Raw genomic sequence first — 15,627 nt, 5'->3', positions numbered from 1 at the left:
ATCTGTCCTTCCTTACCGATCAGGACAACTTTGTCTTGACCAGGCTGGAAAGTTGGGAGATATACTGTAAATAGGTGCTGGTGAGCTGGTGCTGGTGTGCACATTGGAAGCTAACAGAATGGGGTGCAGTACAGCAAGTTGGAAGCGCTGGTCTCAGTAAGATTACTCTCAACTATTTCAGTTGCTACAGAATCTGTGGTGCCATATAAATAATAGATGATGATGATGATAATAATAATGGAGACAATTACAAGGCGAGTTTAGTTTCTAACTGGATGATTGGCGATCCTGGCTGAATCAGCCATTCTATATGAAATGCACAAGGTGTAATGTTTGCGTTATGCATTTTGTGGCCACAGACTAGTTACATATTGTCATTCACACTGCAATCAGTAATTCAAGTTAAAAGAAATACATACTGTATGTAGTACAGGCAATTGTCACTGTCAGAATGTAAAATGCAACTTGTGTTTTGCAATGTTGGATGTTTTTGAGATGCGGCAGAGATCTGAGTGGATGGGTGTCAATATAGTGGAGTATTGTTGTTCGTGAGTAGCTTGTAGGGACAAGAGAACTTTAAACAATTTGCTATGAGGTGTATAAATGTAAGCACCAATTCTCCTGTATATGGGCTAGGTCAGTTTTTTAGTGATAATACCAGTTGGCCTAGGACATAGTGTACATACTGCAGACTCTTTTCTCTGCTTTCCCCAATTGTAGTCGCATTCAGTCACTGCAGAACATTTTTCTCTTTCACTGGGGAATTTGATGGACATGAAAAGTGAGTCTCTAAAGTGAGCATGATGGGAATGGAATGTCCCTGACGCCTTCCTATATGTCTGATTCATGAGTTATATCTTTGCCTAGGGGCACTTGCTGAAGGATTCCTGCAAGACTACAAACCTTTCAGAGGCTCCTCAGTGCACAAAAAGTACACTGCAGAGACTGGGTTAAGTTTAGATATTTTGTTGCCAATTGGTTGATGTTGAGCTCAAGTTTATTTATTATGGGATGAATTACCCTATCGCCCTATACATGAAGGGGTCACCGATGGTTACATTTGGTGGTCCTCGCTGGCAATAGTGGTCTATTTAACGAAGATTGCATAATCGCTTGTTCTGTTATGACCAGGGCCGAAACTAGGATTTTTGTCCCCCGGGGCAAGGCCATAATTTTGCGTTCCCCCAAAAATACAACAAAGAGAACGAATAGGGTGTGTGGTTTTGTGACACAGTAATGCATCTTATAACACATTATGCCACAGTAATGCCCCTTACAACACATTATGCCACACATTTATGTCCCTTATAACACATTATGCCACAGTAATGCCCCTTATAACACATTATGTCACAGTAATGTCCCTTATACATTAAGCCACAGTAATGCCCCTTATTCATTAAGCCACAGTAATGCCCCTTATACATTATGCCACAGTAATGCCCCTTATACATTTATACCACAGTAATGCCCCATATACATTATGCCACAGTAATGCCCCTTACAAATTATTCCACAGTAAGGCCCCCTTTACATTATGCCACAGTAAGGCCACTTACTCACTATGCCACAGTAAGGCCTCTTTTACATTAAGCCACAGTAAGGCCCCATCTCCCTTCTCTTACCTGCCGAGGCAGCGCAGTGGGTGAGCTCGGGGTGGCGCAGGACGGGACAGGGCTGCCACACACTGGGGAACTGTCAGTACTGCCGTCATTGTAATGTGGCGCCACTCACGAACCAATTGGAGCTCACGGACCCGCAGCCTCTGCTGATTGGCTGTCTGTCTGCGAGCACTGATTGACTTGCGACCGGTACCACATTAGACTGACTGTGTCTCTGTGCCTCTCAACGCTGGGCTCAACGCTGGGATGTGGCTCCAAACCCACAAGAGCAGCAACCTAGTCTTCCGGCTGCCTCTCCCTGTCACCACCTCAAGTCCGACACCCAGGTCACTTGCCCCCTTAGCCCCCCCTATTTGCGGCCCTGTTATGACCATCCCAAGAACTGTACCTGTAAATTAAACAGTTAGAATATAGGCAAATGGATAAAGAGTCACCTAAGCTTGTTCTGAGTTATAAGATAACTGGAGAAGAGGAGGGTGGGGCATGTAGCATACAAATAAACATGAGAATTGGCACTCCTGCATGACTATGAGAGAGGGGCTGACCTTGTATGTGTTGAAATGTGGGCATCACAATGAAATTATTTAGTAACACATTATATATATTAAAGAATTTAGCATGTGTCATTGGATATTGACGCTGTCCTACAGTGTCATATCAGCCGCACCTTTGCCCCTTGCATATCTGATGTCATAACTTTAAAAAAACAGGCTGAGAGCAGGGGTGTATCTAGGGATCCAAGCTCCCCTGGCAATGTAATGGACTGCCGCCCCCCTCCCATCCCCCCTATGCTGCATTGCCCCCAGTAGTAGTCTCCCCTATATAGTGCCTCCAGCAGTAGTCCCCCCTATACAGTGCCCAAAGTAGCGCCCCCCCCTCCCCTGCTGTGCCAAGCTTACACACACAGAAGATAAAAAAATACAACTTACCTGATCGCCGCTCCTGACGCGACTGCTGCTGTCCGCTCTACGAGTCACGGCTCTTCTCTTGCACTATGGGAGAGACGTCATGACGTCTCTCCCTTCTCCTGCTGCGGGGGGAGGCAGGCAAGTCTCCCGGCTGGTGTCGATCCCTCCTATCCCCCCTTGCAATTACAAGTAAAAGTCCCGCAGCGGGGGGGCCGGTGATGCGATCCACGCGGAATCGCGTAATTTTGTCTCCTCCTCCTGCTTCACAATGCCTATAATATCAGCAGTGTGTAGCGGGGGAGTTGCCAAAATGATGTGATCGTGTGGCTCCGCCCCCACCCGCAAACAATCTTCATCAGGCCGGCCACGACCCCGTGTGCTGACACGCCCCCCCAGTTATGCCAATCTGGCTGCTGCTCCCTCCCGGAAGGGGCAGCCAGATAGTCGGCAAGTATGGTCTGGCGTAAGTGAGCCATCAGGTCCCATGCAACTCTGCTAGCATTATATAACACATGCATATCTGTGTGCGACTGAGACTGTAAATGGAACTTGGTGTGGGAAAAAACTATGGCTGCTGCATCCTAGCCCTTCGCATGCTGATTGAGAGACTAAGTCGCACACAGATATACAAGTATCACATATCAAAGTAATCAGCACAGTTTCTTTGGGTCATTGCATTGCGACAGACACATTTTCAGCAATAAAAAACGCAAAACAGATGTCCGGCGCTAGCAGAGTCTCACGATGCCAGGTGTGCCAAGAGGGGCTGTTTGAAGCGAGTACAGCAAAGACAAGTCAGGACACATCTGTATGCTAGCAATCTGTTGTGATTATGTACAGTCAGGTCCTTAAATATTGGGACATTGACAGAATTTTCATATTTTGGCCTCTCTTCACCACCACAATGGTTTTGAAATGAAACAAACAAGATGTGATTTAACTGCAGACTTTCAGATTTAATTTGAGGGTAATTACATCCAAATCAGGTGAACGGTGTAACAATTACAACGGTTTCTATATGTGCCTTCCACTTTTTAAGGGGCCAAAAGTAATGGGACAAACTAAACAATCCTAAATCTAACTTTCACTTTTTAATACTTTGTTGCAAATCCTTTGTAGGCAATTACAGCCTGAAGTCTGGAACGCATAGACATCACCAGACGCTGGGTTTCATCCCTGGTGATGCTCTGCCAGGCCTCATGTCATTGTCCATCTGCACTGTGAAGCGCCGTCCAATGCTCTGCCAGGCCTCTACTGCAAATGTCTTCAGTTCCTGCTTGTTCTTGGGGCATTTTCCCTTCAGTTTTGTCTTCATCAAGTGAAATGCATGCTCAATCGGATTCAGGTCAGGGGATTGACTTGGCCATTGCATAACATTCCACTTTTTAGCCTTAAAAAAGTCTTTGTTTGCTTTTGCAGTATGCTTTGGGTCATTGTCCATCTGCACTGTGAAGCGCCGTCCAATGAGTTCTGAAGTATTTGACTGAATATGAGCATATAATATTGCCCGAAACACTTCAGAATTCATTCTGCTGCTTTTGTCAGCAGTCACATCATCAATAAATACAAGGGAACCAGTTCCATTGGCGGGCATACATGCCCACGCCATGACACTACCACCACCATGCTTCACTGATGAGCTGGTATGTTTAGGATCATGAGCAGTTCCTTTACTTCTCTTCTCTTCCCATCACTCTGGTACAAGTTGATCTTTGTCTCATCTGTCCATAGGATGTTGTTCCAGAACTGTAATGGCTTTTTTAGATGTTGTTTGGCAAACTCTAATCTGGTCTTCCTGTTTTTGTGGCTCACCAATGGTTTACATCTTGTGGTGAACCCTTTATATTCACTCTTGTGAAGTCTTCTCTTGATTGTTGACTTTGACACATATACATCTACCTCCTGGAGAGTGTTCTTGATTTGGCCAACTGTTGTGAAGGGGTTTTTCTTCACCAGGGAAATAATTCTGCTGTCATCCACCACAGTTGTTTTCCGTGGTCTTCCGGGTCTTTTGGTGTTGCTGAGCTCTCCGGTGCGTTCTTTCTTTTTAAGAATGTTCCAAACAGTTGATTTGGCCACACCTAATGTTTTTGCTATCTCTCTGATGGGTTTGTTTTGATTTTTCAGCCTAATGATGGCTTGCTTCACTGATAGTGACAGCTCTTTGGATCTCATATTGAGAGTCGACAGCAACTGATTCCAAATGCAAATGTCACACCTAGAATCAACTCCAGACCTTTTACCTGCTTAATTGATAATGAAATAACGAGGGAATAGCTCACACCTGTCCATGAAATAGCTTTTGAGTTGATAGTCCCATTACTTTTGGTCCCTTAAAAAGTGGGAGGCACATATTGAAACTGTTGTAATTCCTACACCGTTCACCCGATTTGGATGTAATTACCCTCAAATTAAATCTGAAAGTCTGCAGTTAAAGCATATCTTGTTTGTTTCATTTCAAAACCATTGTGGTGGTGAATAGAGGCCAAAATATGAAAATTCTGTCAATGTCCCAATATTTATGGACCTGACTGTACATGCATTTTTACTGTGAGGGTACTTTGTGACTCATACTTGCCAACATTTTAATTCTCTTCTCTGGGAGGAGCCTGGAGAGGAGATGTAGCTGACCATTTAGGAAGGCGGGGCTCTTTGCATCATTAGGCCCCGCCCCTGCAGCCACATCATTTTAGCCCCTTTTTATGTACAAAGACGCAGCAGCGGTGCTAACTGCAGCCATCTCTGAATCAGGCCCATGGAGATATATTGCCCATATACATAAGAATATAGTGTTATAAAATGTTTTATATCAATACGAGTGAACTTAAAAACACAAATATGCTCTCAAATAAAACATGTTACAAAAAAGATTTAAGTGCCAAATATAACCAAATACAACAAAATAATAACATAAAGTAATATAACAATATAACCTGACAATATGGCAACTAAATTGAAAATACAGAAAACAAATCCATAAATCAAAAATCCATATAGTAAAACTAGAACGGAATACTGATTCAGAGTCAAAGTTTGTAATCACAAAAAGAATCTAAGTTGGTTATCCTCATTCAAACCTTTAGGACTAACAGTATCCAGGTGGAATATCCAAAGGGCCTCTTGTTGTAACAGCGGCTTTGCTCTACTGCCACCACAAATAGTTTTGGGTATATGATCACTGATGATACATTTGAGTGCTGCTAAGGAATGTTTGTTTTCCATAAAATTTTGGGCTACGGCTTTGTGATTGTCCAATACTCAACGCAGTTCTAATAGATGGGCGATAATTTGCCATTCTTTCTTTACACGTAGTGATAGTTTTGCCTATCTAAGCTAATCTGCATGGGCAGTACAGCATGTAAATTACATGATCTGTAGTCTAAATTACTTTGTTTGACTCAAATCTTCTCACCCATTTGTCGGTGTCGGAACATAGGGCCATGAGGGAAGAGGACCCTGCTCATGAGAGTACTCACGTTCCAAAATTCTTTTGGTCATCTCGGTCAATTGTACCTCAACAAACTCTAGACTGGAGTTGATACACATCACCCTCAAAAACTGTGATATAGGTATACGGTCCTTTAGAGATGACGGGTAGTTGCTTGAAGATTGTATTATGGTGTTCTTGTCAGTGCTTTTCTTAAACAAAGTTCTGCCCAGTATGCTGTCAATTCCAAAACTGTCACTGCCAAGAAGTCAATGCTTGTTGGTTGGATATTGGTGGTAAATCTGATATCTGAATTGGGTATTGAGAGGATTGAGCTTGTATAACATTTGAAAAAAATCATTCCTCTGTGTTTTGGCAGGTCCAAAAAATTTAATCTCTGTATAGATGATAACACAGAATGCTGGGACTGTAGTTCAAATACAGAATTATGGTATGAACATACCAGTTGATAATTCTTTTTCTTCGAGGTCCATAGGGTCCACAGGAATTACCTTGGGATATATAGTTGGACGGCGTCCATTGCACCAAACAGCAAAGCTTTGGAGCTCCCAGCATGCACTGGTCCTCCTCCTTATATCCCCCGCCCCCAGCCACAGGCATTCAGTTCGTGACTAAGACTCGCGGCAAGGAGACAAAGAATGGGGAAGGAAGAAACATTTCACCAGAAACACTCTACATACGAAGAGGGAATCTTATGATAGTCTTAAGAATAGGGTCCCTCTGAGGCCAGGTGCGTCGGGGAGGGTGCCCTGTGGACCCTATGGACCTCGAAGAAAAAGAATTATCAACAGGTATGTTCATACCATAATTCTGTGTTTCTTCTTCAGGTTCCATAGGGTCCACAGGAATTAGCTTGGGACATCCTAAAGCAGTCCTTAGGGGTGGGGACCAAAGGAAGCATTCTGGGATACGTATGTATCAAAAGCGTAGAACTATATAAACGTACTCACAGAAGACCAGGTGGCCACCTTGCACAGTTATTCAGCAGAGGCGCCCGGCCTTACCGCCCATGACGGTCCTACAGACCGAGTAGAATGGGCTGTCACCCTGTTAGGTACAGGCAAACCCATCTGTGTATAGACCTGTGAGATGGTCATATGAAGCCAGCGAGAAAACGTCTGCTTGTTGGCTGGCCAGGCTCTCTTGTGGAATCCGTATAACACATACAATGAGTCTGTTCTCCTGACGACCTTCGTTCGGTCCACATAGATCTTGAGAGCTCAGACCACATCAAGTAAAGCTTCGTCTGTAGACAGGCCTGAAGTTTGGATGGCCGGAACCACAACTTCCTCATCAATATAGAAATGGGAAACCACCTTTGGGAAATTGGTACGGAGGACAGCTTTATTCGGATGAAACACCAAGTACGGGGAGCGACATGACAAAGCTGCCAGATCAGACACCCTACGAGCTGACGAGATGGCCAGGAGAAACAGTATCTTCGACGTCAGCCATCTCAAATCCACCTTATCCAAAGGTTCAAAGGGATGTGTCTGAAGCGCCCTGAGAACCAGAGACAAATCCCACGGTGCTAATGGTAGGAGAAATGGAGGTTGCAGTCACAATATCCCCCTGCATGAATGTTCTGACATCCAGCAGAGAAGCAATTTTGCACTGAACCCACACCGTCAAAGCTGACACCTGAACTCTCAAGGTGGCCAGGCGGAGACCCAAGTCCAATCCGGCCTGGAGAAACCACAGCATTCTAGCCACCTTAAATATTTTAGGGTCGTATTTCCTGTTATGACACCACAGGAAAAAAGACTGCCAAACCCTGTGATATATGCACGCAGAGGCCGGCTTCCGTGCCCTGAGCATTGTCTGTGTCACAGACGAAGAAAACCCCCTGGATTTTAACACGAAAGACTCAAGAGCTAAGCCATCAAAGCCAGTCGGGGTAAATCCTGGTAACGACATGGACCCTGGATTAGCAGGTTTTGTCGCAGAGGTAGTGGAAATGGACTGTCTACGGACAGACGCTTCAGGTCCACAAACCAATGCCTCCTGGGCCAGGCAAGAGCTATTAGCACCACCCTGCCACCTTCCTGTTTGAACTTCCTGACCACCCTTGCGAGGAGGGAGATTGGAGGAAACAGGTATGCAAATTTGAAGTCTCATCTTACTGATAGGGCATCCACAAAGGCTGCTGAGGGGTCTCTTGTCCTGGACCCGTACCTGGGGACCTTGTAATTGTGACGTGATGCCATCAGGTCTACCTTTGGTAGATCCCATTTGTCCACCAGTGTTTGAAACACCTCTGGATGAAGAACCCATTCTCTGGCATGTATATCCTGGCGACTTAGGAAGTCTGCTTCCCAATTGAGCACTCCTGGGATGAACACAGCTGTTATTGTTGGAATATGGCTCTCTGCCCACCACAGAATCCCTGCCACATCTCTCACCACCACTGGACTTCGTGTGCCTCCCTGATGGTTTATATAGGTCACTTTCGTCGCATTGTCGAACTGAACCAGGACATGTCTGCCCCAAAGAAGGTCCTGCGCCTGAAGAAGTGCCCTGTGCACTGCCCGGAGCTCTAATACATTTATTGGCAGACAACTTTCCAGGTCTGTCCACCTTCCCTGGAAAGTGTGCTGACCTATGACTGCTCCCCACCCTCTGAGACTTGCGTCTGTGGTGAGGAGTACCCATTCCAGGATCCACCCATTCCAGGAGTCACCTCCAGCCACCAGGCTAAGGAGAGATGAACCTTTGGCACGATCAGAATCATGTGTTGTCTTATCTGATGATGCTGACCATCCCACTGCGCCAAGATCCACCGTTGTAGGACTCTGGATTGGAACTGCGCATAAGCCACCATGTCAAAAGTGGCTACTACAGAGCCCAGCAACTGCATGGCCAGGTAGACAGATACTGCCTGGTTGCTCAATAGACCGAGTACTCATGCCTGCACCATCCCAATTTTGTCCTCCGGCAGAAAGATCCTTTGTTGCCGAGAGTCTAGTATCGCCCCCAGGTTTATCATCCACTGGGTTGGTGATAGAGAGGATTTCTTCCAGTTAATCACCCACCCCTGCTCCTGAAGGCAAGCTACCGTCATCCGTAGATGACACAGTAATGTCTCCTTTGACTGAGCAAGTATGAGAAGGTCATCCAGGTATGGCAGGATTCTGAATCCCTGATGCCTGAGACAAGCCGTCATGACCGTCATTTCTTTCATGAACACCCTTGGAGCTGTGGCCAGCCCGAAAGGTAGAGCCTGGAACTGAAAATGTTGTTGGTTTACTGTGAACCTTAGAAATCTCTGGTGGGATTTTGAGTTTGGGACATGCAGGTATGCATCCTGAATATCTAGTGAAACCATGAATTCCCCTGGTTCCATTGCCAAAATGATTGACCATAAGTCTCCATGCAAAATGTTGGTGTCCTGACTAACTTGTTGAAAGTTTTCAGATTTAGAATAGGTCTGTACGACCCATTGGGCTTTTGGATTAAAAATAAGGTTGAATAGTAACCCATTCCCTGTTCTGTCACAGGGACTGAGATGACCACCCCTGCTTTCAGAAGGGCCTCCACCGAATCCTGGAAGGCCCGAACTCTGACTGGGTCCCCTGGCAAATCTGTAACCATGAAACTCTGAGGGGGGCAGCTTCTGAATGATATGGCATAGGCGCGAACTACCAACTCCCGTACCCAGACATCCGTGGTCAACTGATGCCCGAGGCCCGGGAGAACTGTAGCAGTTGGCCTCCAACCCTGACATCCTCCAGGGGGAGGCCCGCCCCATCAGCTAGCAGTCTTACCATCTGGATTAGCAATTGGACGCTTGATTGCCCTTGACTTTCTGGGCGATCCCTTTCTCTAAGACTGCTGTCTCTTAGCTGAGGACTGTTTTCTTGTCTTTTGTGACTGAAAGGACTGGGACGGCCACTGTCTTCTGGTCATAGAGGTTGTCGGTAATTCTGCCGACCTTGGTGTAGCCAGTGATGTCATTATCTCATCTAATCCTGGACCAAAGAGCACCTTACCTGTAAATGGCAAGGATTCTAACACTTTATTAGACCCTGGATCTGCTCTCCAGCATTTCAACTATATGGTCCTACGGGCTGCCATCGAGTTAGCAGACACTCTTGATGCCATTATACCCGCATCGATGCCTGCTTCACCCAAGTATACAGAAGCCTCCTGTATGTGACCCAGCAAAAACGTCTGTTCTCTTGTTGGGTCTACAATCGTTTCAGCCAAAGATTTGGTCCAATCTTCCATTGCTTTAGCCACCCAGGCTATCGCCGTGGCTGGTCTGGTAATTGCCCGACAAGGAAAAATTGTTTCAGATAATTATCCAGCCTCCTATCCACACCGTCCTTTAGGGAAGATGGCGTAGGGATAGGCAATGTAGCGCTCCCAACCACTCTAGTAATATGAGTGTCTATTGTGGGGGAGACCTCACATTTGCTACACGCTCTCGGCGCAAATGGGTACCTAGCAGCAATCTTTTTAGTAGATGAAAAAGACTTGCAAGGAGTTTCCCATGCCTCAGAAAAAAGATTTGTTAACTGCCCTGAGTACGGAAAATTATCTTTCGCCACAGCCTGACGTCTAAAGACCATCTCTTTAGATGCCGGTAGGACCTCCTCCTCCTGTATATTGAGGACAGACCTCATTTCCCTCACCAAGGCAGGAACATCCACCAGGGATTGGTAATTATCATTCAATGAGCCTGACTTAGAAACCTGAGACTCCTCTTCTGGTGAATCAACGGGGTCTGATTCTGGAGGAGACATATGACGACTTTTATGCCCTCTTTTCCTAGGCCCCTGAGGAGAGGACCAAACCCCTTGACTGGGGCCGCCCACTCCAGGCCAACCCACATTCATAGGGGGTATCCCCATAGGGAGAACCCGCTGTGGAAATCCCGTAGCCTGAGGTAACTCCATAGCTGAAGTCCGCCCCTCTGCGACCTTAGGAACGACAAGAAGGTTCCGTAGTTGATACAGGATTCGCAGTAGTAACAGACCCACCAGGCACCTGTTTACTGCAATTTTTACAGAACCCTTCCAGATTCACATCCTGTTCTGATAAGCCTGTAACACAGGACTTACAAAGCACCAGTACTGAAGCACTTAGGGCCTGATTCAGAGCCGGACGCTCTGAACGAGCGCCCGCTCTGAATCAGGGCGTTGTTTTTTTTGGTGCGTCCTCTTGGACGCTCGCATAGCTGTGGGTTACCACCCACAGCTTATGCGAGCGTCCATGATGATAGTCGCGATGGTCAAGACCATCACGACCATCGGGCTTGCGGTAGGGTCTCGCTGCCGCAAGCCCTGGAGTGATTTTGGCTCTATCAGAGCCAAAATCACTCCCACTGACATCACTAGTGATGTCAGTGCGGCCGGACCCAGATGGTAGGCGTTCCCATGGGAACGCCTCCGTCTGGGCAGCCACGCCCCGGCACGCCCACCAAAGGGGGCGTGCTGTCACTCACCATCGACAGCACGCCCCCTTTGGTGCGAGACCCCGAGCGACGGCTTCCCCGTCGCTCGCCGGGTCTTGCGCATGCGCACGACGGAGCAGCCTCCATCGTGCGCATGCGCATTTGGGTACCATCGACCCGCTGTCCACCAGACAGAAGCTAAAAACCTGGAGCACACAGTATATATGTGTCCTTTACAACCTATCCAGTGTCTATATATATATATATATATATATACTGTATATGTGCCCTTGACAACCTATCCAGTGTCTATATATATATATATATATATATATATACACTGTATATATGCCAGAGGTCATGTAATAGCAGTATTTATTGGTAAGTGGTGTCACTGTACTATGTACTATCTTGGAAAAGCCCAGACCTGCATCCGTCATAATCTGACATCTTGTGAATCAGTTTGAACACCTGCTAGGCTGTTCACGGCAAGGCAACGTGATCTATCGGAAATTAAACGGGTCATGATAGTGGGTGCCCGACAGATGAGACATTGTATTTCCGTAGTTGTGCGGACATTCAACATTCCTCGATCTACGGTGTGTACAGGGAATACCTCATGGAAGGCATAACAACCCTTTGTGGACAGCGCAGTGGCCAACCACGGGTGCTTAATGATTGTGACTAGCGGCATCTGTCCAGAATTGTCAGTGGTAATCAGAGCCGTAACTAGACTTTTTTGTGCTCTCTGCTAGAAAGAGCATTGGCGCCCCCCTCATTTTTCAAAGGGACATAATGCTTCATGGGGAAGGGCCAGGGAAGAGATAGGAGAGGCCAGGAGATGCTGGAGATGAAATAAGAGGAAGCTACAAGCAAGAATGATAATAAACAGAAATTTGACAGGCCCAAACAGTGCCCCCTGACCTGTGGTGCCCTGTGCGATGGCACCGGCCGCACTACCCTAGCTACGGCCCTGGTGGTAATAGACTAGTGACACTGGCTCAAATCACATCCACATTCAATGCAGACACATATCCAGCAGGTCAGTGCAGCATTCTTTAGCTTCCATGGGACATGGGAGCAGAAAACCCACCAGACTCGCTGTTCACACTACGACACCGTGCCTTACCTGGGCTTGCAACATCGCTAATTGGACCTTGGAGGACTGGCAACATGTGGCGTGGTCCGATGAGTCATGGTTCCTGTTGTTTTGGGCTGATAGTAGGGTTCGGGTGTGGCACAGACCCCATGAGGCCATGGACCCCAATAGTCAACAAGGCATTGTGCAGGCTGGTTGTGATTCCACAATAATGTTGGGTGTGTTCATGGGACATGGGTTGGGTGTTCTGGTCCACCTGAACATGTCATTGACCGGTAACCACTACGTTGCATTGCTTGAAGACCATTTGCAGCCCTCCATTGACTTCATGTACCCCCACAATGATGGAATATTCCAGCAGGATAATGTCATTATGTCCCAATTTGTCCAGAATTGGTTCAAGGAGCATTCTGGTGAGTTCCGATGAGTGGTGTGCCAACCGTGTTTTCTGGTGGAGATGTTCTGCTCCTACAAATATCATGGAGCTGTGAGAAGCTATCCAGATAACATGGGTCAACATCTCTCCTGAGGTCTTCTGTCTACTTGTGAAATCAATGCCACATCGAGTTCACCAGACTAGAGGAGGGGGTCCTACACAATACTAGGTATCTATCCCATGACTTTTGGCACTTCAGTAAATATAAATATATATATATATATATAGGCACTTCAGTAAATATATACTGTATATATATATATATATCTGTATATATATATTGGCACTTCAGTAAATATATATATTGTTTGGCAACAATATGTTTAAAAATGGGGCAGACTAGATGGGCCAAGTGGTTCTTATCTGCCGTCAAATTCTATGTTTTATATATATATATATATATATATATATATATACCCTCTCTCCACCACTGCACATATAATTTACTGTTACTGTGGCACCCATCCACATTATATATTTACTGATCTTGTGGCACCTCCCAACCTTATCAATATGGTTTTTGCTCCTCTTCCTGGGGATGAGTTACCATGGTATCAAGATGTTTCATTCCCCTGAGTGTGTCACATCACCAACACCACCTGCCAGTATACAGACATGTCACATGCAGAGGGGGAAGGAACTCAGAGGAGGCAAGCTGGATCTCCATTGCAGCAGGCAGCCAGCATTTTATTGTGGTCAGGGGTCCAGTATAGAGTAGCGAAGCATCAAAGGCTGGGAGAGGAGCACCGGCTGCATTAATGTATTGCTTACAGTTATGCATACAGTGCCTAAAACCTGATTATACAGTGCTACCTGCATTAGATAATACAATTTAAGGATAGCTGCATAATGAAATTATTTGATGTAATGTTCCACAGTTTAAATCAGTATACAAGTCTGACTATAAATGATAAATACAGGGTATGTGTTATAGTCCTGCTTGCATCAATTGTCACAAACTTTAATTTTTGGATTTGGACTGATGTAACAGAAGCTTTTGTGTCCTCAGTCAGGATGGACACTTTATTTTATTAAGAAATGAAATAAGTCTATCATTGACTTTGGGTGTATTCTGTTACAGTTGGTGTATATTGTGACTTGCAATGTCCTCTATTTGGCAAAACCAAAAACACAAGCTTATGAACAACAGCCAAGAGCGAAAGAATGATATTGTAACACAAGAAGATATAATTTGCTTCAGTTTAATTCAGAGCTTGTATAAAATATATTATTTCCAGTAGCTGATTTCAAGTTGGAGTAAATGACATGTGAATATTTAGAAAATTTACCGAGATATAACTAGGATATTATAATTCATTTTATTTTCTGTGATCTGATGCCTGCAGATATCCGTGAGACAGCATTTGTTTACGCTATTACAACCGCTGGGGTGATCCATGCAGTGACACAAGCCTGCAGCATGGGGGAGCTGATGCAGTGTGGTTGTGAGGTGACAAGGAATTGGGGTCCTCCTACGCCTCTTGCTATCGGACCAGGAGCTGATGGTTCGGCCTGGGAGTGGGGAGGCTGCGGAGATGATGTGGAGTATGGGTACGAGAAGTCACGCCAATTCATGGATGCAAAACGGAAGAAGGGGAAAAGTGACATAAGGACATTAATAGACCTCCATAACAATGAAGCTGGAAGGCTGGTAAGAAACTCAGTAAAGTCATCACTTACTTTACAAAGAAAATATGTACAGATACACTTTGAAATAAAGATTAAAATAAGCTTAGAACATAGGTTGGCAACCTGTGATTGTGACCTCTAGCTGTCAAGACAGGCTAGGACATGTAGATCCATAGGTTGCCTAAGACTGCGTTACAATATTGATCATGACCACATCAGTTGTTTTTGGTTTTTATTTTTAGCACAAGAATTACTGTATCAGTTCTGTTGTGGTCTTCTGTATCAAAGGGCTATAGATTATAAATTAATGGCTAAACCTTATTATAAGTATAAAAAAGCTAAGTAGCAAGCCTGGTCTAGCACACGGCAAGACCTTCTCCAGAAATATTAGGTGGGAACACATTCAAGCGTAAAGAACGAGATATTATGTACATGGGTGGGGCATGTTTGTTAAGTACATACAGACTGTGAAAAGATTACTGTGTTGCTCTACCAAATATACTATCTATACAGTAACAAAGATTTACTGAAGTAAGAAAGTGAGGCACACCAGGAGTACGTACTTTGTGACCAGCCACGATAAATGTCTTTCCAAGCAGTAAGAAAAACATTTTGGTTGCATCCTCATGTTTCTGTGGCTTTATACTGTGTGCGTGTGTGTATATATATATATAAAATATCTTGGAAGCGGCACTCACAAGCGACAAACTTTTATCACAAATGCAATGCGGTGCCCTCCAAGGTCTGCACTGAAGTAGTGTGGCCACGTACCTGTGTGCGTCTCATTTGTTCGAGTGCTGCCGGCTGGTTATTACATATATATATATATATATATATGTATATATATATAAAGCAAGTAAATAAATAGGCGCACTGTTAAAAACAACAATTTTAGTGAATGTAGGTGTATATACTAAGCACTTAGTGAATATAAGTAGATATATCACACTCCTCATCTACAGTCAGGTGCATAAATATTGGGACATTGACAGAATTTTCATATTTTGGCCTCTATTCACCACCACAATAGCTTTGAAATGAAACAAACAAGATGTGCTTTAACTGCAGACTTTCAGATTTAATTTGAGGG

General features: G+C 45.1%; 1 protein-coding gene across 1 annotated transcript in view; it reads left to right on the top strand.

Annotated features, from left to right (window-relative positions):
* The window catches only part of WNT6 (Wnt family member 6), a 211,157-nt gene that overhangs the window by 172,340 nt on the left and 23,190 nt on the right, over positions 1-15,627 (top strand). Inside the window, exon 3 of the mRNA XM_088472353.1 lies at positions 14,255-14,559. Within this exon, the coding sequence (XP_088328479.1) occupies positions 14,255-14,559 (305 nt within the window). The remainder of the gene's footprint in view (positions 1-14,254; positions 14,560-15,627) is intronic.

Source organism: Taudactylus pleione, unplaced genomic scaffold (assembly GCF_031769625.1).
Source record: "Taudactylus pleione unplaced genomic scaffold, aTauple2 ptg000122l, whole genome shotgun sequence".
Lineage (NCBI taxonomy): Eukaryota > Metazoa > Chordata > Amphibia > Anura > Myobatrachidae > Taudactylus > Taudactylus pleione.
This window is presented reverse-complemented; position numbering and strand designations above follow the sequence as displayed.